At 32.6% G+C, this 26,637-nt stretch overlaps 2 protein-coding genes across 2 annotated transcripts; both read left to right on the top strand.

The window, feature by feature from the left end:
• The first annotated feature begins 244 nt into the window (after positions 1-244).
• Positions 245-12,950, top strand: LOC134696615 (uncharacterized). The gene is made up of 5 exons (XM_063558482.1): positions 245-462; positions 4,018-4,247; positions 4,736-4,943; positions 6,638-6,742; positions 11,002-12,950. Exons 1-5 carry the CDS (start codon positions 285-287, stop codon positions 12,819-12,821), a joined length of 2,541 nt encoding a protein of 846 aa, XP_063414552.1. The 5' UTR covers positions 245-284; the 3' UTR covers positions 12,822-12,950.
• A 236-nt stretch (positions 12,951-13,186) lies between these two features.
• Positions 13,187-13,987, top strand: LOC134698099 (serine/threonine-protein phosphatase 6 regulatory ankyrin repeat subunit B-like). Its single transcript, XM_063560391.1, has one exon. The coding sequence runs from the start codon at positions 13,187-13,189 to the stop codon at positions 13,985-13,987; it is 801 nt and encodes a 266-aa protein (XP_063416461.1).
• The last annotated feature ends 12,650 nt before the right edge of the window (positions 13,988-26,637 follow it).

Genomic DNA, 26,637 nt, shown 5'->3' with positions numbered 1-26,637 from the left:
GATTATCGGATTTATCCAATCTCGATAGTTAATTTATAAATTTTAAAGTCCTCGCCGAGGCGGCTCGGACTTTAAAATTGATAAATTAACTATCTCGATTGGATAAATCCGATAATCCACTGGTATCAATGTAAGAATCTATATTTATAAGTTCTAACAAAATAAGATACGATTTTTTCTGTAGACGTCATTTGTCTTTTTTTTAGGTTTATTCAAGGAATTATTTTAGACAACTGAATCGTGCAGAAAATTCATTAACAGAGAATGAAGATAATTTTTTACGAATGTTTCGACTTATGAGTAATGTTGCACCAAAAGCAGTGCGAGATTTGTTCAACCAACATTACAAGCCATCATCGCTTATAGCTACACTTGCAAGAGACAAAGCTAAGATTACAAACCACCTTTTAAATCGTCATATCATCAGTAGGAAACAAATGGATCTACTTTATCCGACATCAGGTATGTAATATAAACCTGCAATGCTTTATGGAAGTTACAAAACTCAAAGTTTAGACATTTAATTTCAATCAAGCTAGATAAGATATACGACGATTTGGTATGAGTGACAATGAGACAAATCTATCATCCAAGTCACAATTTGTAAAAGTAAAACATTATAGGTCACATTACTACAGATATAACACAGTTAAGACGAACACGCATGACGTTTATCTTTATAACCAAAGGGCACAATACTAACAAACGGTAATGAAATAACAGTGCAATGTGATAATATATTCACTACAAAGTGGCCGTGTTTACCATGTATTAATACGTTTGACTTGACTTTATGCAACAGAAGCAACAATTTATAAAGAATGGGAAAATGTTGTTTAATGACAAACATCAGTCACGTATTTTACTGAAGTTTAAAACGGTTGAGATAACATCGTAATCAATATAAACTTATTTGTAATTAACTTTGGTTTTTATCAAGGTAATAGGGTAATCATCATAAGTGGTTGACTTTTTCTATTATGAAAATCATTAATAAAATGTATGTTATTGTGATGAGACGTGACAGATACTTTGAAAAATATCACACATAATGCCTTTTCCGAAACCCGGTGTTTATTTCGGATATGTCTTATTAATACGTTAATGACATACCGTCGTCTTATTAGAGACCTACTAGAGATTGAGTTTTGTTCTAAATGACTGTTTTGCAACCATTCATTCCTTATTTGAAGATTTAACACATGATTTGCATTTTTTGTTACATTAAGTTGATGACCTCATTATCCTGCGTATGTATCTAGTAACATGGAATCACAAGCTCTGTCTTTAAATGAGATTAATAAAGAAACCAGTTTTAGCAACGTAGAATTTTGTTTTCATCTTTTCCTCACTGGCTTTTATCAACTGTATGATCTAGGTATCTAATTTGGCAAAATATATTATAGTTCGAGCTACATTTGACCACAATCACAAACTTTGCACTACCCTCTTAATGAGAGACGAATAGCACCAGAGGGAATTTCAATCTCATCAGTCGAAAATAAAACAAAACATATAATGGCTAAAAAGAATAAAACCAATAAATCAACAGAAGTACACAACATATAATAAAGAAAACTAAAGACTGAGCAACACGAACCACACAAAAACTGGAGGTGATCGAAGGTGCTCCTCCGGAAAGGTAATCAGATCCTTCTCCACATGTAACTCCATTCGTGTTGTTCATATAAATACAAACCCAGAATTGGTCTAATTCGATAGGTCACATAAATGCATTTAACAGAGTCATCACATCATTTAGTGACAAAACATCATCTCTATATATATATATGGATGTGCGTTTGAATATACTTTTTCACTTTTTTGGTCTTTTGGAAAATGTTGTTTGTGCTGTTTTTAGACCCTTCTACAACGAAATTTGTTTGACATGCACACGTAAAAAAATTGCGGTTTTTATCCAACGCAATCATAGGTTTGAACGTGGTTTTCAATTTAGACTCATTTATATTTTTCCGTTTGGGCTTGTATCATATTTTCTCTCCGGTTTATATGATCCGTTCATCCTATATTGACTCTTAAGTCTATCTAAAAATGAGGGTACTTTTTCTAAAAATGAGGGTACTTTTTATATGACCTTTCAAATGCCGTTTCAATCCCTAACATCACTGAAGAGACATTTATTGTCGAAATCCGGATCTAGTGTACTAAAAATATATTGACACCGTGTGTTTGTGGCATAACATCGTGGCCACAAGTTAAAAAAAAAATTCTGTTTAGTAGTTAATTTATATTAAGATCCATTTTTTTACATCTTGTGATCAATTTTATTTAGCAATCGCCAATGGCAGGCAGCAGGGTTAAAGAACATCAGTTGTTCGACCTGTTAGTCAAATGCGTTTTGTTTAAATATACTTTTTCACTTTTTTGGTCTTTTGGAAAATGTTGTTTGTGCTGTTTTTAGACCCTTCTACAACGAAATTTGTTTTACATGCACACGTATAAAAATTGCAGTTTTTATCCAACGCAATCATAGGTTTGAACGTAGTTTTCAATTTAGACTGGTTTATATTTTTTCGTTTGGGCTTGTATCATTTTTTCCCTCCGGTTTATATGATCCGTTCATCCTATATTGACGCTTAAGTCTATCTAAAAATGAGGGTACTTTTTCTAAAAATGAGGGAATTTTTTATATGACCTTCCAAATGTCGTTTCGATCCCTAACATCACTGAAGAGACATTTATTGCAAAATCCGGATCTGGTGTACAAAAAATATATTGACACCGTGTGTTTGTGGCATAACATTTGGCCACAAGTTAAAAAAAAAAATTCTGTTTAGTATTAAATTTATATTAAGATCCATTTTGTTACATAATGTGATCAATTTTATTTAGCAATCGCCAATGGCAGGCAGCAGGGTTAAAGAACATCAGTTTTTCGACCTGTTAGTCAAATGAGTTTTGTTGAAATATACTATTTCACTGGTCTTTTGAAAAATGTTGTTTGTGCTGTTTTTAGACCCTTCTACAACGAAATTTGTTTTACATGCACATGTATAAAAATTGCGGTTTTTATCCAACGCAATCATAGATTTGAACGTAGTTTTCAATTTAGACTCGTATATATGGATGTGTATATACAGCTCGTCTAGACATCAACCCAACAATGTTAGATCTGTAAATTTGATTTCGCATTATTTTTTCCCTCCCCCCACCCCGGGATTCGAACCATGCTACTGAGATATCGTAACACCAAATCGCCTGCACTGTAGCCGTCCTGCTAGACAACACGACCACCTGGGCTTCATAAAAAAATCGGTGGCCGGATGTTACCTTTCCACGTCAGTTTTAATCTAGCGTCATACTACAGTACATGATATATAAGGCGTGAAGATGTTATTCTTACAGATCAGCTACATTATCTATAGTAAAGGATCCTACAAATTAATGTAAGATACAGTCACAGAAAATAATTATATTTATAAGGACGTCTGAGTCAGTGACAACTCTACAACAGATTTAGCCATTGGATCACCAGCAGTGATGGTGAAACATGGCTGTGTACATTATGTATATACAACTCGTCTAAATATCAACCAAACGGGATTCGAACACATGCTACTGACATAAAGTGATACCAAATCGCCTGTACTGCAGCTGTCCCGATGTGGATGTGTATATATAGAGAGCGGAAAGTATACTGCTAACATTTTCCTGTATGAAATCATCTTCAGATGAATAAAGAAACATGTCAGACGAAGGGATGCACAATTGGTTCCCATGATATTGCCGATTGTTTGACTAAAACACGTCCTTTAAACGTATAAATATGTTGTCAATAAAGTAATCAAGCATCTTGATACTGTGAGATTTAGAGATATTTTTTTTGTATGAATCAAAGAGATATTTTACAAAGTGGGTCATGTGATAAGTGATCGTCATAAGTTTCTGAGTGGCTTACTGCACGTTAGAGATGCGTCTTAAAAAGCTCCTGTTAACGTATTTATTTAATTTTAAATGTGATCTCTTAAGTCTTTATAATTCTATTCTCCATTGTAGGCATAACATCATCAGAAAATTACGATATTACACTAATGATATGCTTATTGAGGAACATGACAAATATCTTGCAACCATGCCTTGGCTATGACAAACTACCACCAGTTACAGAAACCAGCGATGGAGCAGATTTGGCTAGAATTAAATACTATAGAAATTTTATGGCCCATACTGAAACAGACGAATTATCCAATGAAGACTTCAACACGATGTGGATTTGTATAACTAAGGTAAAATGTTAGAACAGATTTACATCGTGTATATTATTTAAAGTATAGTAATTATTAATATATTCCGTTTCAAAGTTTGTTTTTTTGTTTCTATGATTGTATATGATTGTATCTGTATGTATTCAACTCTAGTTGCACATGTTAATATGACGGATTGTTTTTAAATAAAGCATATTATAGTGTTGTGTTGTATTGTATTGTATAGTTTAGTCAAATGACATTTTGTCCTCTCCTTTCAGAAAGGTCATTTAAATAAACCCCCAATCAATTTAAAAGTAAAAGAAAACTAAAAAATATAAAACAGTCAAAATGATAAATCCAAAATAAATATATATCTGCTTAGTTGCCAGTGTTGGTGGTGCTTGCATGATTTATAAAATACCTTTCTTAAGTTTCCCTTTACTAAATATAGAGAATGTGTATTTACTAAGATGCAAACTTTCTCAGCCAAACTTATCCTAACTTGATGTGTTTCTCTATTTTATTAGGCAATCATCAGGATTGGTGGAGTGAAATACAAACCAAAATTTGAGGATTTGAGTCAGATAAATCTCAACAGAGACATTTTAACTTATATTCGGCAAGATCTGTGTGAACTTCGTGGCGAAATTTCTAATCAAATAGGGACATTGAAATCACAAACAGCTATAACTCAAACTTCCATAACTCTACTTCACAGTAAATGCAGTGCACAAGGTAATAAGTTGTCTTAGATTGTGCTCAAATGAAATCTAATTTGTCTTTGATATCAATCCGTAATTTTTGTCGAAGATATTACGTTTGAAATATTTTGTCTTTGACAGAAAATATTTTAAAATGTCAGTTATTTATATGGCAGCAGTAATTTTTATAATCTTAAACAAAATTATTAATTATGTATAAATACATCTACATCATTTCTTGATAGAAATAAGACAATGTGACATTTTCCTCTTATGTAAGTCCGGTTTTAGGAAAACGACTAATCACGAGTCAATCGTTTTTGTATGCACTGGCATTAAAATTGGTGCATCTCATTTCGATTAACCATCCCTTTATAATCATTATCCATTAACTTGTCGCAAATGAAAAGCGTACATATGTTTTGCGACTTTACAACTAAAATGTCAACTAGTTGTGGGTAAATCAGTTAATAATATAAATTATTTGAACTCATTTCTGATATTGAAACTTATTGTTTAAGCATATTAAGCTGAGGCTCATCTATATCCCCCAAAAGACTTCAGGTTTTACGTGAAGTACGGAACGTTTTTCCTAGAAAGAAATATTTCAAAAATGTTTCCTTGATTACACTCATATTTATTTAAAATTGGATGTTGAAGAATGTATCAGCTTGGATGCAATATCGCATGAAACAAGCATTTTATGAAAATTTATGGCAATTAATACAATATATTGCAAATACTCAGTAATTGCTCTTCGATTGAAAATACAAGGCTCACTTGTCATACCTAAAGACATTTATTTCCCGATATACGTTTATAATACTTTTTCATTTTTCATTTAGGGCAATTGAAGGTACTTTAAGATTGTTTCTAGTACTCTCTTTTGCCACTTGTTTATTTCTATTAAAACTATTAATTAAGTTAATTGTACATTGCAATCTAGTGTTATAGTACAACTAACGACTGCACAGAATTTAAATTAAGAAAAGAGTGAATGAAAGTAATGTTATTCTATATTGTAAAAGAATAGAAATGTAAAAACAAATCATATGAAACCTAAAATTAAAAAAAAAAATTATGCATATGTTTTTTTATAACAAAATGGATAATTTTCATTATTAAACTTATATAAATATACTTTTTTCTACAGAAAATTCTTTAATTTGTCCACATTTAGAAGAAGAAGTTAACGTTTTCTAATTGCTTGCTACCAGGAAGCAATTCACCGACATATTTTCCTTATGCAAAGTAAATTTAGAGTGAACCTGCTCGTAAAAAAATCCGGTGTTCGCAATACGCATGGATCTGTCACTGAAATTAACTATTATCTGATTGTACATGTAAAACACGTGCTCAATCTCCATGTTTTTTGTTGAATGTTTACTATAAGGTGACAATCGGTAAACCTCGGAGACAAAACACTGCATTTAATGAGCTGCCATATTTGTTAAATCATAACAGACATTGAGAATAAAATAATTGACGGTTATACGATATATTTGCGCACAAAATGATAAAATCGTGCCAAGAAAGCTAAGTTTATGATATATACATGCATTGTTTTAAGAATTGGATAACCATTTTTTTTCACCAGTAACTCGTTTCACCAAAAAAATGACTTTAATTGTAGTTTAGCAATAAGTTTGTCAGGTTTATAATATTTTGTGGACCTTTTATTTACATGAAATGTTTGTCGAAAATGCTTTTAAAACGATTCTATTCCAGGTAAAGACATGAAGTTGATAACCAAAAAAGTTACCACGCAGATAGAAGATTTGGCCTTAGAAATAAAGAAGTATGAAGACGATACTATTCCAAAGAATATAAGGGGTATAATATTTATATTTTTTAATCTCGTTTGCTAAAATTGCATACGTAAATTAAAATATTGTTTGTATGCACATTGAACGACAAATTTATGTGACGTATAAAACTTTCTGACGTCAGACACTCAAATCAATGAATGTGTTTCTTAGATAGTAGATGATTTTGTGTTCTGTTAAATTGTTCCTTTTAAAATTGTTATACGATGATGACTGATGTACCCATGTTTTGACTATTTTATTTATTGTGTCTGTTTATTTAACGCAACAATGTAAATATAACGAAATTTGATGAGACTGTCATTAAAGTGAGAGGGTTAGCGCTATAGAACCAGGTTTAATCCACCATTTTCTACAAAATGCATGTACCAAGTCAGGAATATGGCAATTCTTGTCCATTCGTTTTTGATACGTTTTGTTATTTGATTTTGCCATGTGATTATCGACTTTCCGAATTGATTTTCCTCTAAGTTCAGTATTTTTGTGATTTTACTTTTTTCGTATCTTGAACGATTCCCCGATAAAGAAACACAGGATGGTTCGTATCATAATCTTTCCCCTGATAAAGAAACACAAGGATGACTTTGTATCATGATCTTTTTGTCGATACACAAACATAAGGATGACTTTAAATAGAGTGTATTATAGACAAAACGATTGTATAGAGGAAAATACCAAAGTGATATTAAAAACTTACGATGTAATATAAGTACAAGAGTTACTAACCCTTTCAAGAATCCGGATGTTGTGGATGCTTTATCCTCTTTGCATTACAAATATGTCGTTGTTCCAGCAGATAAAGCCTCCAATAATATTGTCTTCATATGTAAAAAACATATTTTGCAATGTTTCACAACAGAGCTTGGAATAAATAAAACTACTGGTAACCCTACATATTCTTTAACATCATTTACCAAGGACGAAATTTTACAAAATCATAAATCTGTCCTTCTTTCTTTTGGTATCAACATCAAAGAAACCCAAGACAATTTACCTTCATTATACTGGATACCTAAATTACACAAAACTCCATATAAAGAACGATACATACAAAATGTTCGATTAAACATATTTCTCAAGTACTGACAAGTATTCTTCTACAGTTAAAGATGGGTTTCAAAAATATTGTGATGAGATATATTCTACCAGTGGTGTTAACCACCAGATGTGGATTCTCAAAAATTAGAAAGATCTACTGCTTAATCTTCGATCACAATGTTTGCAATTTTGCAGCAACATAAAGACTTTTGATTTTTCTACGCTATACACTGCTATTCCCCATGCTCAGTTGAAAGATCGACTTCACCATCTCATAAAAAAGAGCTTTTTCTATAAAAAATGGGAATCTTAGATACAAATTTCTTGTTTTGGGTTACAATAATTCATATTTTGTGAAGAATCACACTGAATCTTCCAGAAAATATACTGAAGATGATATTATCAAAATGCTGGACTTTTTGATCGACAGGATATTAGTTGATTTTGGAGGATTTATATTTCAACAGATAGTCGGTATTCTAATGGGTACTAATTGTGCACCCCTGCTGGCCGATTTGTTTTTGTACTCGTATGAAGCAGAATTCATTCAAACCTTCTAAAAGACAAAAAGAAAAAGCACCTTACGAAATTCTTTAATTTTACTTTCCGATATATTGATGATGTTCTATCATTGAATAACCCATGTTTCAGCCAATACTTACATCTCATATATCGTAGCGAACTTGAAATTAAGGATACTACTGATACTAGACGGACTGCTTCATACCTTGATCTTTTCCTCAATATTGACGCAGATAGACCACTTCACACGAACATCTATGATAAACGGGACGATTTCACCTTCCAAATTATCAATTTCCCATTTCGCAGCAGTAACATACCCTCTGCCCCTTCGTATGGTGTTTACATCTCACAATTGAAACGTTATTCTTGTGCTTGTTCCACTATACGGACTTCATATACAGGAGTGTGCTCCTTACAAAGAAACTGCTCCAACAAAGTTATGAGGAGGACAGATTAAAATTGACACTCCGTAAATTTTATGGACACCATCACGAATTAGTTGATCCATACGATGTGTCTTTGACCAAACTAGCTAAGGACATTTTTACCACATGGTAGATTGTGGTTTGTCATTACGTCGTCTAATCTTTTAATTACCGAACGTGACTTATTCCCGATTGTGACTGTTTTGCTGAGTGTGAATTTGCATTTCTATAAGAGGTGTCCTTATCTATTCAAAATTCATGTATTTAGTTTGATGTTATATTTGTAATTCTCATCAGATTTTGTCAAATTTGTTGACGTCTTTTCTATTATATTCATGTGTTATGGTAAAGAAAATTAATCACCGCCTTTATTTATTAGATTTGCTTTTGTTGAACGTAATCTATACGATGTTTTACGTTTGAAGTTAAATTCAAAACAAATCGGACATATATATGATATAGTTAATTGCTATTAATAAGTATTGCAATGTGCATTGTATTTAAATGTAATATTAGTATTTAGTTCACTTACAATCTTAAATCAATCATAATTCTATCTTATTTTTGAGATATAGTTTTTCATATATGTCGTCATTTTTGTGCTGTTTTAGAAATTCAAATGTGATGTAATTTTTGAGTCTTTTCACCACTTCGTATGTGACGTCATTTTTATGACTTTTTGCGTTAAGGCCTGGACTAAATAGGGTGTGTCTATTTTCTGTGTTGGTCTTTGTATCATGTATCCAGGTTTTGTTTTCTGTAATTAGTTAAAACTTCAGTTTTATCATGTATATCTTTTATATTCATTTGATAAAATTTACTGTTTGCAATAGCATAAATTGTTCTAAATAATAAGGATGTTCTTGTCCCAAGCAGAAAACCCTAGCCGTATTTGGCACAACCTTTTTCAATTTTTGATCCTCAGTGCTGTACAACTTTGTACTTTTTTTGACACTCGAACTTTTATATCTGGGAGTCACTGGTAAGTCTTGTGTGGACGTATTGAATTTTAAACCTGAGGTCTTTTGTTATCTATTATTCATGTGTTTCTTTGTCTAATACGTTCTCCTATTTATTTGTATTGTAGTCCTGTAATATTAAGTTGTTGTCATTTTAATGTTATACTTAACATTGCCATTAAAGTGCGAGGTTTGGCATGCCACAAAATCAGGTTCAACCCACCATTTTCTTCTTTAAAAATGACCTGTACCAAGTCAGGAAAATGGCCATTGTTATATCATGTTCGTTTCTGTGTGTGTAACATTTTAACGTTGTATTTCCCTTGTGTCTTTTGTTTTCTCCAGATTTGAGTGTGAATTCACATTACTATAAGACGTATCACGGTTCTTTTCTATCCCAAATTCATGTATTTGGTTTTGATGTTATATTTATTATTCTCATCTGATTTTGTCTAATGCTTAGTCCGTTTCTGTGTGTGTTATATTTTAATGTTGTGTCGTTGTTCTCCTCTCTATATTTAATGCGTTTCCCTCAGTTTAAGTTTGTTACCCCGATTTAGTTTTTTGTCCATAGATTTACGAGTTTTGAACAGCGGTATACTACTGTTGCCTTTATTTATGGTAAACTGACACGAAATTGCTAAATACGAAAAATAAAAAGGCAAAAACTGATCCACAAAGCATTCTTTAAAACGAAAAACTGAACAAGAGGAATCCCATCAAATTATTTGGGTGAACACAGGTTATGAAGCTTAATGATTACACACTCTTGTTCATGTGGTAAAAGTTTGGTTTCATTAGACTAAGTTTCATTCGGAAATTGTAATTGTGTAATTTTCCATTTGAATGCATTTATATGGCCTTTACAAATGTACATAAATCAATTTATATGTTTCGCTCATTATGATGTTTTAGATTTATAGCTGGATTAAAAGATGTGTCGGTGATGGTCTGAATTTGCTCTTTATAAAAAGCACGATGATATACAGAATTTACCTTACTGACTTTCATGTTTTACATTTGATATCAAAACATTGAATTAATGTATAATGGGTTATGAGACAAATATCCATCTAAGATTAAATGATAAGGTCAGGTCACATTACGGCCTTAACCAATAACGAACACCCGTAAAACACCCTTAGATGTTAATCCATTAAACAAATGTATAAGTTTAAGCATTTTGGTAATTTTACTATGAAAGTCAATCCCACTTCAATATTCTTTCAAATATAATACTAAGGTTATCAAACTAGTTCATGAAATTTCAATGTAATACACTTTATAATATTATAGATAATCTATGTCATTTTTAATAGCTCAACATCAACAATATTTAGATGAATGGAAAAAGGACGACCACATGTTTGTCGTCACCAAGGCTACAAAGTACGTGAAGTCGTTTCTGAAATATAAAAGAAAAAACGTTGTTGTTGTCACTGGTAGCTCGGGAACTGGCAAGTCGTCAATCATTCATCATATTGCGTTAGAATTATGTTTTAAGTATGGATACGAAGTTATACCGTTTGTAACAGGACCGCAAGATATTATCAACTTTCGAGACCCAACAACGAAACAAGTTTTTGTTGTTGATGATATTTGTGGCAAAGAAGCAATAAATGTGAGTTTAGTGGAGCTGTGGAGAGATCATTCGGGAAAATTAGCAAAAATTTTCGAAGTTAACGAAGAAGGTAAAAACAATCTATCGTGCACACAAATGTCATCTCCAAAATTATTGGTATCCTGTAGATTACACTTATACAGAGATGTTCACGTTAAATTGTTAAAGTTGACACTTTTTAAACGAAGCCAATGCAATTTGCTGTCAACAGAGCTTCGCTTGTCAAATGCAGAAAAAATGAGAATGGTGAAACGATACATTCCAGGCAAAATGTGCTACTCCTGGGGTCGGGAAACGTTCGATTTCTTTCCCTTGCTGTGTAAATTGGCAGTTAGGAAAAATTCTGATGAAATAAAGAAACTATTTTTGTCACCTGTTGACACTATCAAAGATGATTTAACACAATTTATAACGTGGCAGAATAATTATCAGCTATGTGCTTTAGTTTTGTGCATCTTATTTTTGAATGGTTTCAATCCAGATTGGCTAAAATTGGAATACGCACCTATCTTAGAAAGAGACAAGATAAAGAATGTAGTGGACGAATGTGGCATAAATATTAATTTAGAAAGGGAAAGGGAATGTTTACAGTGTTGTTTTGAATCTTTAGAGTTGACATACTTAAAAAAGTTTGGAAATATGTATATAATGATACATGATAAAATAAATGAAATTGCAGCCTTCCTGTATGGGCAATATCTTAAAGAATGCTTCATCAAATATGCGCCAACATCATTTGTTCGCGATCACTACAGATTTCAATCATTTGAAAGAAAAGAAAATAACAAAATAATAATGTTGTCGGAAAACATGGAGGGAGAGTATTTGAATAGACTGATTCGAGATATGAAGCATGGTCACATCGTAAGCACATTAAGTAATAAGAATTTAGTAATTGACACGATTCGAGCAGAAATTATAAAAGCTTTCCAGCATGATCCTGATGTAAGGCTAGCAATGAAACAACATTCATCTTCTATGTATTCAGTACCAATTATGGAAGCCGCAGCTCAAGGTTTTGCTGACATAGTGAAGGTTCTGATTGATTTAAAATATGTAGAATGCGATGTCAATTTCAGTAATTGGTGTTGGGCAACACCTTTATTTGCGGCCTGTGAAGGAGGGCACACTGCTGTAGTAAAACTTTTACTTGAAAACGGTGCTAAATTTTATGGTTATGGTGAACATGGTTGGTCTCTTTTACAGGTGTCCTGTTCAAAGGGGCACATAGGAGTGGTGGAACTTTTGCTTCAAAAAAGTTTTGGATTCTTTAAAAAAAAGAAAAAGAAACGATCTAACCGTGTTACAGCTTATGCAGCAAGAGAAAAAATAGGAAACTATCTAAATTTATCAAAGGTTGACGATCAAGGACGCTCTACATTGTTTTTGGCTTGTAAAGAAGGCCATACAAATATTGTTAAACTATTGCTGGATAGGAATGCTGATCCCTTAAAATCTAACGATCGTGGACAGTCACCGTTGATGTCTGCATGTAAAAAAAAGGTCATCAAAATATAGTGGAATTGCTACTTAAAAAGAATGTTAATGTAAATAAAAAAAGAAAAGATGGACGTGCAGCATTACACTTTGCATGTAAAGGGGGTTATTCAGCAGTTGTAAAACTTTTAATTGAATACAAGGCCAATGTTTCCCAAAGTGGTTGGGCTGGGCAGTCACCTTTGTATGAAGCTTGTGAAGGGGGAAACATAGACGTGGTAACAATACTCCTTAAACACAATGCAGATGTCACACAGAGTGCAAAATATGGGAAGACGCCATTGTATGCGGCTTGTAAAGGAGGACACCCATGCATAGTAAAAGAGTTGCTAGAAAATAAGGCTGACATTTTTCAGAGCGATAAATTTGGGAAGTCGCCATTATACATGGCTTGTCAAACAGGAAACAACGATACAGTACATCTTTTACTTGAAAAGGGTGCAAATGTAAATCAGTGTGACCAACGAAATCAATCTCCCTTTTTTGTTGCATGTGGTAAAGGGTATCTAGACATCGCAAAGTTGTTGCTGAAGACAATTAACTCAATTTCTATATGTGATGTACATGGCCAGACACCCTTACATGTTGCTTGCGAAGGCGGGCATATTGATATAGTTGAGCTTTTACTTGATAAAGGAGCAAACATAAACCAGCAAGGTCGGACTAAACAGACTCCAATTTATTTTGCATGTTCTAAAGGACATATTGATGTAGTGAACGTGTTATTGAACAATAATGCCGATGTTTTAATCCGCAATAAGTATAAACGGTCACCGTTGTATGTGGCTTGTGAAATGGGATATACATACATTGTACAACTTTTACTACAACACTGTGCTGACGTTTTAGGATGTGACAAATTTGGAATGTCACCTTTGCATACTGCTTGCAAGGGTGGCCATGAGGAAATAGTGAAATTATTATTACAGAAAAACGTTGATATTGATCAATGTGATAGTTATGGGCAGTCACCATTGCATATAGCGTGTAGAGGAAACAATAGTCAACATGACCCTCTTGAATTAATTTTATACGATGAAAGTTATACAGATATTGTACATATTTTATTAGAAATGCATGCTGATGTTACATTATGTGACAATCAGGGCTTTACGCCTTTGAAAATTGCGAAAAAATATGGAAACGTTGAAACAGCACGCCTTTTAAATCAAAAACGATTGCAATAGAAATACACAAATTCAACATGTCGAGCTGTATCAATCAAAGAAAATGTTACACAAAAAAAGAAAAGAGTAAAACTTTGCACATTTATTTCTTATCTCAAATTGGTATTCAATTGCAAACACTAATTTACTATGATCAAGAGATTTATTGTTTTCGTGAACCATTGAGTTGAATGTATGATGCAGCTGTGTTTTGATTGTAATCATTTCTAATTAGAGGCCTTATAATTTATGTTTCTGTATGTTTGTATTCTGTTCCTATACTTGCGTGGTCTGGAGATGAATGACGATTTATTGTGTGAGAAAGTCATGTAAGTAGAAAAGGCCTTTTCGATGATAAAAGCGGGTGAATGTTGAGATGTTGGAGACTTGAAGATAGTTAGTGATAGAGAATGGATGTGTTTCCATATAGAACAATGTAATTAAATGAAAGTGTATATATAGAAACTTGTATATAATAAATATGTATATATATGAAAATTAGTTTTTAAAGCCAGTGCCTTCGAATACCTCCGTCACAATACAAGTTAAGGTTACAGTACGTTACATTAATAATACATACCATACTCATATGAAAAGTCGTATTCATTCTTCGGACAGATTGTCAACGTTACAAAAATGGTTACTTATCGAATAATTACTTTTAATCATCGTTTATATAGAGAATAATACATGGCAAAATCCGTATCATATGTCGTATCATCCCGAGACATCAATATCAGCCCGAGGGCCTTTAGGCCCGAGGGATGATATTGGTCGAGGGTGATACGGCATGTGATACGGATTTTGCCATGTATTATACGCTTTATCATATATTTCAACAGAAGAGTTTTATATTATATGAACTGTTTTCTGATCCATAGCACTGGGTTACCTTCAGTTCTGCTTTTGTCTTGTTTCAAAGCTTTAAAATAACTGCTCAATTATTTATACGAAGGTTACCTTACAATCTGTTGTTTTGAAAATATTTTGTTTATTATTGTATTATTGAGTGTTTTGTATTTTTTATAGTATTTAATGTGCCAAAAAAATTGTTGTAAAACTTGATGTTCGTGACGTCACATACAATATGAAAACTTGATGTTCGTGACGTTACATACCAAACAATGACGTCATTTAAAAAATTGACCTATTTTTAGAAAAAAAAATCTTTTTTTTTTTTTAATATTTTTAAATATTTTTTTTTTTATTTTTTTTTTTGTAGAAAAAAAATTCTTTTAAAAGCAAAAAAAACTCCAAAAGAACTGACTTTAGTTTAAAAAAAAAAAAAAAAAAAAAAAAGGTATGCGATACGGGTTTTACCATGCGATACGGGGTATGCGATACGGGTTTAGCCATGCGATACGGGGTATGCGATACAGGGTAGGTGATACAGACTGGACAAAAGAACCTTTATTAGATATACAAAATAGCTGTATTTTGTACTAAATATATGATAAATTCCTTTAAATCACTTCTGAAATTCAGAATTCGGAAAATAAATCTATAACTAATCGATGCAAGTACTCATCTGAATTAAAAAATTGTTTATAGAACTCAAAGGAACTACTAGACAGGTATAACTTTGATTTTGATATATTAACAACTGTCATCCATTTTAAGTCAATAGACAGTCGGACAGTATTTATTTATCTTAACTCGACCATTAAAACGAAAACATTCATTACAAGTGTGCTTTAAAGTAAAGTATAAAGTTTAAATGTTCATTTAATACATTACACTTTTCTTTGGCGAGCTTTCCTATCACTTTGTTATAATATAGCTTTTTAAGATAAAGTAATGTCACGTCCAGTCTTCCTGAAATGTTTATATCGAAACGTTAGCTAAAATATAATCGTTCACAGTCATTACTGTCTTTATCCTGATGTACTTATTTTTCTTTGTTTCGGTCTTTCCTTTTTCTCTAAAATGTCATATTCAGTTTATGCAAAATACAAATTAAAAAGGTTAATTTCCGAAAACGTCATTCATTTCAAATATACCATTTAAAGAAATCGTAATGGAGCATAGATAGATCAGCAATTGTAATGGTCATGTGAGAAAAAAAGTTTCTTGTTTCGGGATATCATGAAATTGTTCAATTCAATAAGTACATTATGATTATACGAAAACCTTACATAGTCTTAAAGCGCGATTAAAACGTAACAAATACTCATCTGTTTCAAACTATCAATCATCAACAAAAATGTTTGACCCTGTCCTAAGTCAGGAATCTGATGTACAGTAGTTGTCGTTTGTTAATGTAATTTATAGGTGTTTCTCGTATCTCGTTTTTTTATATAGATTAAACCGTTGGTTTCCCCCCATTTGAATGGTTTTACACTAGTAATTTTTGGGCCCTTTATGGCTTGTTCGGTGTGAGCCAAGGCTCCGTGTCGAAGGCCGTACATTGACCTATAATGGTTTACTTTTTTAAATTGTTATTTGGATGGAGAGTTGTCTCATTGGCACTCACACCACATTTTCCTATATCTATTTGACTGTAACATATGACTTAGCCAACATCCAAGTTTTCTCTTTGTTTTTGAAAAAATTATTATTAGCGGAAAAAAGTAAAATCACAAAAATACTGAACTCAGAGGAAAATCAATTCGGAAAGTCCATAACCACATGGCAAAATCAAAAAGCATCAAAAACGAATGGACAAGAACTGTCATATTCCTGACTTGGTACAGTCATTTGGAAGAGGGTGAATATTTATAATAAGTTTGTCAATAGAAGAATTGTTTTTAATGTCGGATGTATAATTCGTTTACTTTTTCATACTTACAGCGATTTACTTCTCAATATAATATAAGAATAGTTATAAGTAGAATGCCAGTTTTTTACGATTTTAGGGTTTTGTCCCACTTTTATTTAAAAACTCCGGGAAAAAAACTGACATAATAATACCAACAACCAAATAGCGACAGCGGATAAAAAAACAGATATTGCACAAAAATGCACTGTAAAAAGAGAGTCAAGATCACTGAGTGACAGCCTCAGTTTTATAACTGAACTATCTGTAATTTTGTACAAATAGAATTCATATATATCTTCTATAACCTTTCATATTCGTCAAGCACAAAGACATTTACATTTATGTGTTTATAAATATTTTCAACCAAACTGCATTGGTAATATTTTGACATGATGCTCGACCGCATTCAATAAAGGAGATTGTAGGTTTTTAAAGACATCTAATCTATATAATACATCCAAAAGTGGAAAAAAAACAAAGGAGTGTACCAAATATTTTGATATTAGCATGATAAGTACCGATTATCGGGTTATCTGCATGTTGATATCGTAAAATATCAGCTGCGAGACATAATATGAAGCTTTTTGTCGAGTGAGCGTAGCGAACGAGATCAAAAAGCCTTCATTTAATGTCAATCAGCTGATATTTTACAATATCAATATGCAGATAATCTGATAATTGATTTATATGGGCTATATTTCCGTGTTTCGGAAGTGTTTTCTTTGGTTCACCAGTACACAAAAGATGACTTGATAAGTTGGGGTCAAAGTTATTAACGTCGGTTCAAACATTATGACGTCGCCGATATGTCCGGGTCAAAGTTATTAAGGCCGGGTCAACGTATTTGACGTCACACATGATACGGAATAATATTAAGAGCTGAACAGAGTGATATAGACAGTGGAACGACCGATAATAATACCTTTTCACATACTAGCCTTCGATGTTGGACTGATTTTAGTATTATGTCCGCCATTTTGAATTTTCCCGTAAGAGAGACATTTTTTTCAAATGCCTCCCTATCTGAAATAAAAGAGTAATAGTTAAGGAAGGTCTATGCCAAATTTCATGCTTGAAGCAGGATGTGCACAATTTCTCACAAAGCCTCCGTACTATAATTGGCACATTACAATACTCTTAAAACCTGTTTTCTTTTTCTATTTGGTGTATTCTTTCATTAAGAGCAAATATAGCTTCCTCAACTGATTCTGCATCCAAAGTTTTGTTTGTTTCCTCGATTTTAAACTTTGATTCAGATTTCGATTTGTTCAAATGAATAAACATTTGATTCAACGAGCCATGATCTTGTACAGATTTGGTTATGTTCATCAATGACACAATGCTACCCAGTAAATTTTCGACAGGTTTCAACGTTTCTTTGGAAACACATTTATGTTTATCGCCTGTTATACTGAGCTCATCTAAAAATTATACATTTTGTCGATGCCCACGGCGATGTTTAGTCTTGTGGATTGTTTGTCATATCAACTGATTTATTAACAGGACACTTGAAAGTGTATGCCCTGTTCGACGTTTTGTTGATAGAATAAACTCACCGATACATATTTCACAAACACTGTGTGAACAAGGTATTTATTTAGGAGATTTATATCGGACAAGTGAACATATCAGTTAAATGTATACCCGTTTCCATAATTGATTTGATAGCATAGATAAAAGACTTCAACACACATAACAACTTATCTACCTTAAATGTCAATATAACATTTTCTAGGCTAGGCAAAATACATTTTGAGATGCATAAATATATATTTAGATTGTACTTTAATATAATAAAAGAAACTACAGCTAAAAGCAGAGTCTGTGCAAATTGTACCAGAAAGAGTTAATCTTTTTATCCGGTCCGAATCAAAGAACTAGTATCGATGGTGAGCTTTAAATAATCTCTGTTATATACAGTATATCAAAGCATACAATAAACAGGTTAGTGTGTAGTTTACCCTTGAATTCCACCGAGTATTTTATTTGTTTTTATTAAAATGTCATATATTGATTAGCAGTTGAAAAAAGTTTATTTAACACGTACAGTATTTAAAATAATCAATACCTATTCAAACAAACTGACGTACTTGTAGGAGAAATGTTTAACAAAGTGGTAGACATATGCTTATTTTAATAACATTTATGCAGGAAAATGCGATTCAAAACAAATAAAAAAATATGTTATCTACTTTTGAATAGAATATTTAATTTTAATTCAAAATAACATAAAACATCTAAATCCAGTTTTGTATTGATGAAAAATTAGAGTAGTATTCTACATTATTGCATAGCAATATTATAATAATATTTCCCACAGAAATTAACCAAAGGTTAGCGTGCATTAAATTACACCTAACTGCGACTAAGCTTCGCGAAAGGTCGTGCGACATAATCAGTCAAACAAACTTTATTAGATTAATGCTCTAAGGAACGATCATTTTCATTGGTCAATTCAAACCTTTGAAAATAGAACACACGTACTATAACGTTGAATGGACTGATTTATATTCACGTAGCTGGTCAAGGTCGTTTAAAGCTTCCATCGTCGTATTCGCATACATCAATTCTAGCTTTTATAAATGTGTATGTGAAATTCATTGGTTTTATAATTTTCTGCAATTGGTAGTAAAGTTTAAACTTTAAAATCTTAACAGTTAAAATATTCAATTTAAATGTCTCCTTTAAATCAAGGGACGACATCAAAAGTTCAATAAAAAAAATAATCAATTCACATATTTTTTCATTGACTCCCACAAATTGTTGCTCCTGCCTTTTCTTTTACTCAATTGACTGGATTAATTAACGTTGAACTTGAAAAATGAATCAAACACTTTTCATATTCTTTGACAAGTTTTAGGTATAACTATTCGACATAGGAAAGTGATTTTTTTTTTCTGATTCCGTTTACTTGAAGAAAATAAAATCCCGAAATAGTAAGTGAATTCATATAATGTAACCAACCACGCTTTGTTATGAAAAAAACGGAGATGGCCAATCATGACACAGGGGGTGATTAAATGTAGTTTATAAACTCCAACGATATACTTGAGGTTTTGCTATTCTCGGTAGAAAAACGAACGCAAATTATATATTGTAAATATTAAACCGTTGGTTTTCCATTTTGCATGGTTTTACAATAGTAATTTGGGGCCCTTTATAGCTTGTTGTTCAGTGTGAGCCAACGCTTCGTGTTGAAGGCCGTACATTGAGCTAAAATGGTTTACTTTTATAAATGTTTTTTGATGGAGAGTTGTCTCATTGGCACTCACACCCCTTCTTCCTATATCTATGTAAATAGAAACAACTCTCCACAAGAGACCAAAATGACACAGATGCTAGTATTTACAACTATAGGATTATACGGCTTTCAATAATGAGCAAAGCCCATACCGCATAGTCCCCGAAATGACAATGTAAAACAATTCAAACGAGAATTGTTCCTTATAAACTAAGACATTTCTCACAAGTATTAATTTAGTAATAAGTTCCACACATACAAAAGAAATACTCCTCGCCGATGTAACATTTCAATTTATTACAACAACATGCCCTCACTGAATTCATTCAGGTGCACAAATGATACAATTAAAGTTATTTCGTTTTTATCTTTGGGGGACAATTTCCTCCGTTTATGGTACGCTTATAGCTACTGTGTGTATGTTTTATAGCATGCAAATAATAAAAGCGGAATGTCAGTGCAACCCCTCATTAATTATTGTAATGGATCAGTATTATGAGATACTTATTATTAGTGACAACGACATTGTTAGGATTATAACCTATCGTCAGTATGAAAGAAATCAAAAGTGGTTCATATATTCATCCGTATAAAAGCGGCACATGTATTTTATTTTATCCTTATATTTCTCATCATGCCGGGTTCGAGATAATTGAGTTGCTGCATGCATAAAGAACTATTACTTAAAACAAATTATCAGTATAATATTTCGACCCCACTATTTGAAGTTAACAAAACATTTATTTAATTCTTTTGACCAAAGGTTTGTTAACTATACAAATCATTGTTTTTACGTTCGTAGTAACATAGTAAATTCCATTGTCGGTCACCTGTGTCAATTCACGTGCACACTGACTACATTGTTGATGTATTTAAATCTTTCGGCCGATGCAATGAGACGTAACAAGTTGTTTGTTTGTGATACGTCAGAATGTTATCAATGAACTATCAAACGCTTAAGTTAACTGCATTTGAGTATATATCATTGCACTAGTGTAATAAATCTTAAAAATTCATGACGTCATCAACAACAAAATCTTAGTTTACACCAATTTAGATATTAAAATATTATATTGCTTTACAATAAAAGGGTTATTGGATTAATATTTGGGAATATTGTCCGTCGTAGAAACTATATTGCACTCGCAATTTCGTGCAATATAAAACTCTAATCAGGACAATATTCCCCTATAATCATGTAATAACCTTACATTATAGTGACTGGATCGAATCACAATTCCTTATTATACAAATTGTTAGTAAATACTGGTATTTTGAAAGTTTTAAAAATGCACATGTGTAAAGAAGTTTCTTAAAAATTATGAAATGGGTATCAACTTTGTTTAAACTAAAGAATTGAAAAAAAGTATGTCTATATCTGGTACTGGTGGCCTGGTTAGATTCAATATTCAATTCGTATTCAATTCAAAATTTTATTGCCATAAAACTACATATTTATAGTACATAACAAAATGAAAAATAAAAAAAACAAAACAAAACAGTCGCGGGTCACTCGAATGTTTGACTCCGAACTAATAGTATAAAAAGAAGGTACGATTTATTGCGTGTCATTTGCCATTTGCTTTTAAAATTTTTCAGTGTCATTATAAGTTCGGTTCAAGTAAACAACGTTTTTCGTATAATTTTATACTAAAATTGTTCGGCGAATTTAAACCAGCATGTCGCTGGTTCCTATACTGTTCGAATGGGCTCGAATCAATATAGTTTGCTCTTGTTGGAAGCCGGCAAGGCGCATATCCAGCAGGGCCAAGCGTTTTCGTTCAGGTTGAATAGCCATCCTCTTTAAATGGCAGATGGTATGTTTTTCCAAACTTTCATTCCCACCGAATTGTTTTCTTCTAAATAAATCGAAAATATGTTGCACGACGAACGTACCAATGTCGTACGACAGACAATTAAAGTTGTGTCAGACAATCATGCAACTGTATCAGGACTGCCTTGCGACAATCGAGAGATTGTCGTTCGACAGTCGTGTGACAGTTGTAGGATTGGTTTATGTTGGTATACACGAACAATGTGTTTATCGCTCTACTGTCGAAGGACTTTGGTGAAGCACTCTATCGGTAATGGAGACACTGATGAATGCAAAAATATAGCTAAGTATATAAACATTTGTTTTTTACATAGAATATAAGTGTGAAATTTTTGTTTGCTGCTTATAATGTAAAATGATTACTGATATTTTTTACTCCCCCTTGGAACACATATACTTTGATACTTGTGTAGTATTTATTTTAGTTAAGATTATTTAAATGTTATTCTTTGTTGTATCTATGCTATTAATGATTATGTTCATAATTGAGCTTTCTTTAATAAAATATAACGTATTTCGTATTTCGTATTTCTGTTATCCGTTTCCGCTCATTTAAGTGTCCTTCTTATTATGCTGAACATTTTTTTGTTTTATGCTAAAAAATGTAGCATCAACTTTCAATGATAATAACTCTGATATAAAAATCAGTTGAAACTTTCAGTTATGGTTGACTATCTATATTAGTTAAATAATAAACGAAGTATGTGTCTATCAAATTATAACACTGACATTTGAGCATTAATTTTGTAGTTTGTTCACATGTTTTATCGGATTGAAATACACAAAAAATGTTGTTAAAATCGGGAAAAAATGCCTGATATGATTAGTTTCAATAAGAATTTTCCAACCTTTAGAAAATGACAATAGATATGAAATCAAGTATGAAGGAGAAGTTGGACTGATGCTCGCTGCCCAGTATAGCACCAACCTTATCAATTTGTAAATTCGTTGGCATTAAAAATGTTCTGACACCGGACTCGGACTTCTTTTAACCTAAATTTTTCTGTGCGTATTGTTGCGTGTTTGTTTTTTTCATTGGGCAGAGGTATTTAAGGGGTGAGATCTAAAAACATGTTTAACCCCGGCGCATTTTCGCGCCTGTCCAAATTCATTAGCCTCTGACCTTTGTTAGTCTTGAATGATTTTTTATTTTTGTTTCTTTTATATATTTCGAAGTTAAGTATGACGTCCATTGTCACTAAACTAGTATATATTTTTGTTTAGAGGCTAGCTGATGCATGCATAAGGGTGTGTATTTTCTTGCTGCATTGAAAGCCAATTGATGGCCTTCGGCTGTTGGTATGCGCATGTGCATGAATGTAGATGTTGGTTTTTTTCTGTTCTGATGAAATTATAGTGATTGTTGTGGATTCATACCTATTCCTATAGTCTATTGTGAGTTGGAGTACTTAAATAGTATAAACTATATTCATTATATGTAAGTTAAAGCCAAAACGATATATCAGTGGACAGTTTTGTATATATATAAGAATGGATCCTATGAGTAAAGAATTGGCGGAGCAGTACGTCGAAGAGGCAATGACTTCAATCCGTTTAAGCCGATATTCACGAAGAAAGACCCGTGAGTAATTTTGATAACTCTATTATTGGAAGTACATCAGATTTCAAATACAAGAAAAAAGTAGGAAAACGGCGACTCTCAAATGAAAACAATAGCCGAGACGTGAAAAAGCTGCGTAGTAATACAATGAATGATAAAGTGTATATAATAGAAGGCGATAACACAAAGTCAGTGACAAGTGAACTCATTTCAAGTAAAAGTCCCGAGGATAAAGATCTTAAGGCCATGGTGTTTGATCTAACGGTCAGTATGAACTCGTTCTGTGATAAAATGACGACACGGATCTATAAAATTGAAACAAGTATAACAAAGAAAATCAGTGACATGATTAACAAGAAAGTCGATACCGCTATCGAAAGCTGAAAAACGTTTACAAAATAAGTGGAAAAAAAACAGACGATAACATCATAACTTTAAAGGACAACCTTAAGGGGAAATAGAGATTTTGCGCAAAGAAGTGACGAATGCTACAAACTCTTTAACACAATTGCCAAAGACAACCGCTGAAATGCAAAAAAGAACAGATACGCGTTTAAATGTTATTATTCGAAATTTACCGGAAACAAGGGGTGAAAATATAATAAGTAAAGTCACCGGCTTAATAAATGATGGCCTTATACTCAAAGACGTAAAAATAAAATCAGCAGAACGCAAAATAAGCAGACAGGGCAATGTTACGGGCATCGTGTTGATCGCATTCCATTCGAGTGATGATAAAAGAAAAGCAATGGAAGAAAAACGAAAACTTAAGGATAGCAGAAACTTCAAAAACATTTTTATCGAAAATGGTCATTGTTACATCATAGTTCGTTTCTGTGTGTGTAACATTTTAACGTTGTATTTCCGTTATGTCGTTTGTTTTCTCTTAAATTTGAGTGTTAGTTCACATTACTATAAGACGTGTCACGGTACTTTTCTATCCAAAATTCATGTATTTGGTTTTGATGTTATATTTGTTATTCTAATCGAATTTTGTCTAATGCTTAGTCCGTTTCTGTGTGCGTTACATTTTAATGTTGTGTCGTTGTTCTCCTCTTATATTTAATGCGTTTCCCTCAGTTTTAGTTTGTTACCCCAATTTTGTTTTTTGTCCATAGATTTACGAGTTTTGAACAGCGGTATAATACTGTTGCCTTTATTCATGGAACATGATCTACTGAAGTCTCAGCGAATGATGAATTCAAATTTGAGGATCATTGTTCGAACAATTGGGAAACACCAACTTGAACTGAGGGGCTCTAGCGTACAAGTTAAAACAGCAGAAAATATACGGAAACAGAATGACTACAGTGATGGAAGCCAGCGGCACCACGAACGACAATATGAAAACCGATCAGAACAAGATAATTATAATAGAGATTCAGATGAATATTTTCAACGCCGTCCACGCGGGAACTATCAACACAGAGGCTATAACCGAAATGGAAAATATTAGTGGCGATGTGGATTGTGGAACGTCAGAGTCTAAACAACGTAGACAATAACCCAGATATACATTTAATACGTGCCACTTACGTGCAAAGATAAGGTTTTGATTAGATTGAAATTGCAGAAACCCATCTTAAAGGAGACAAAACTATTAACCTACATGGTTTGGTCACAATAGGACTGAAATACATAAGCGTGCATTAAATGGCTCAGGAGGCGTAGGCTTTTTAGTGAAGAATGATCTTCTCTCCTTTTATGATATATGCATTCTTGATAGATCAGTCGAAGGTGTGATGTGGATAAATATAACCGACAAAGATGGAAAATTTCAGTTTAATGCCTGTGTTTGCTATTAACCACCTGTAGGTTCTACCCGTAATGTTGACGCCCAAGAATTAGTCAGATTCATACATATGGAAAAACGGGTTTGTTATTTATGTGCGGAGACCTGAACAGCAGATGTGATGATATGAAAGACTTTATTTATTCCTTGGGTTGATGATATTATAGAGCGTGACGTCATTGATTACGTTTCAAATGCATACAGAGAAATTTATATGATTTCTTCATAAATTGCAACTGTTGTATCTTAAACGGAAGAAATACCAAACGTAATAATTATACAGATGTGTCGACTCGCGGTTCGTCCGTTGTAGACTATTGTATTGTGCCATATGAAAATGTATGTCGATTTTCCGATTTTGAGGTTTCTACGATGTCTGAGCTAATGCAAAACTACAATTTGTTTGACTCAGTTGACCAATGTGTTTCAAATAAAGGCAACAGTAGTATACAGTAAAAACACAAAAATACCGAACTCCGAGGAAAATTCAAAAAGGAAAATCCAAAATCAAAAGGCAAAATCAAAAGTCCAAATACATCAAACGAATGGATAACAACTGTCATATTCCTGACTTGGTACCGCTGTTCAAAACTCATAAATCCATGGACAAAAAAAAACAAAATCGGGGTAACAAACTAAAACCGAGGGAAACGCATTAAATATAAGAGGAGAACAACGACATAACAGCGAAACGTAACACCCACAGAAACGGACCAAGCATCAGACAAAACACCACGAGAATAACAAATATAACATGAAAACCAAATACATGAATTTGGGATAGACAAATCCCGACCATTCTCTTCTAGCGGAGAATATGTGTTTGACAAATTGACAAAGTCTCATGATGAAAACAAAAGTAAAGAAACAGAAGTGAAAAAGTTCGATTTTTCTAACATCCTAAGCTCTTTTTTGGATAATCGGTTACGAGATATTGAAGATTTAATTCTACAGTTGTATATGAACACGGTGAATCAGAAGCATCAATAAATTGTATGGAAATTTTGTAGATATACTAAAAAACGAAATGAACGATTGCCTAGACTACAAAACTGTTAAACTATATGATGGACTAAGTAGTAAAAAGAGGCGCACAAAGAAACCTTGGAGGTCCGATCAACTTACTGTGCTTTGGAACAAAGTCTGTGAAGCGGAAAAAGACATAATTAAATGTAAGATTACGTCGAGAAAACGCGAGTTTAGAAAAGTGTTCATTTTGAAAAGGAAAAATTTTGACAGTGAAGCACAACGTAAGAGAAATAAAGTATTGAGAATTGATGAACTTGAAGGTGGTAAGCAACGCGAAATCTGGAAAGAAATTGAACGAATCGGCGTTGGACAAGAACGACGTAAACTTATCCCAATGGAAGTACAATTACAGAATGGAGAAATCACGAATGATAAAGACAGTGTTCTATCAGAATGGAAAAATGCGTTTTATGGTTTATCAAATGCAAACGATGACAGTAATGCACCGGAAACATT

Source organism: Mytilus trossulus, chromosome 14 (genome assembly GCF_036588685.1).
Source record: "Mytilus trossulus isolate FHL-02 chromosome 14, PNRI_Mtr1.1.1.hap1, whole genome shotgun sequence".
Classification (NCBI taxonomy): Eukaryota; Metazoa; Mollusca; class Bivalvia; order Mytilida; family Mytilidae; genus Mytilus; species Mytilus trossulus.
This window is presented reverse-complemented; position numbering and strand designations above follow the sequence as displayed.

What these genes read in the sequence shown, in the direction of transcription:
- LOC134698099 (XM_063560391.1), top strand. Translation starts at nt 13,187, where the DNA reads ATGGCTTGTCAAACAGGAAACAACGATACAGTACATCTTTTACTTGAA.
- LOC134696615 (XM_063558482.1), top strand. Translation starts at nt 285, where the DNA reads ATGTTTCGACTTATGAGTAATGTTGCACCAAAAGCAGTGCGAGATTTG. An exon ending in TCTACTTTATCCGACATCAG is followed by an intron (nt 463 to 4,017) that starts GTATGTAATATA and finishes TCTCCATTGTAG; the next exon opens with GCATAACATCATCAGAAAAT. An exon ending in TATTCCAAAGAATATAAGGG is followed by an intron (nt 6,743 to 11,001) that starts GTATAATATTTA and finishes CATTTTTAATAG; the next exon opens with CTCAACATCAACAATATTTA.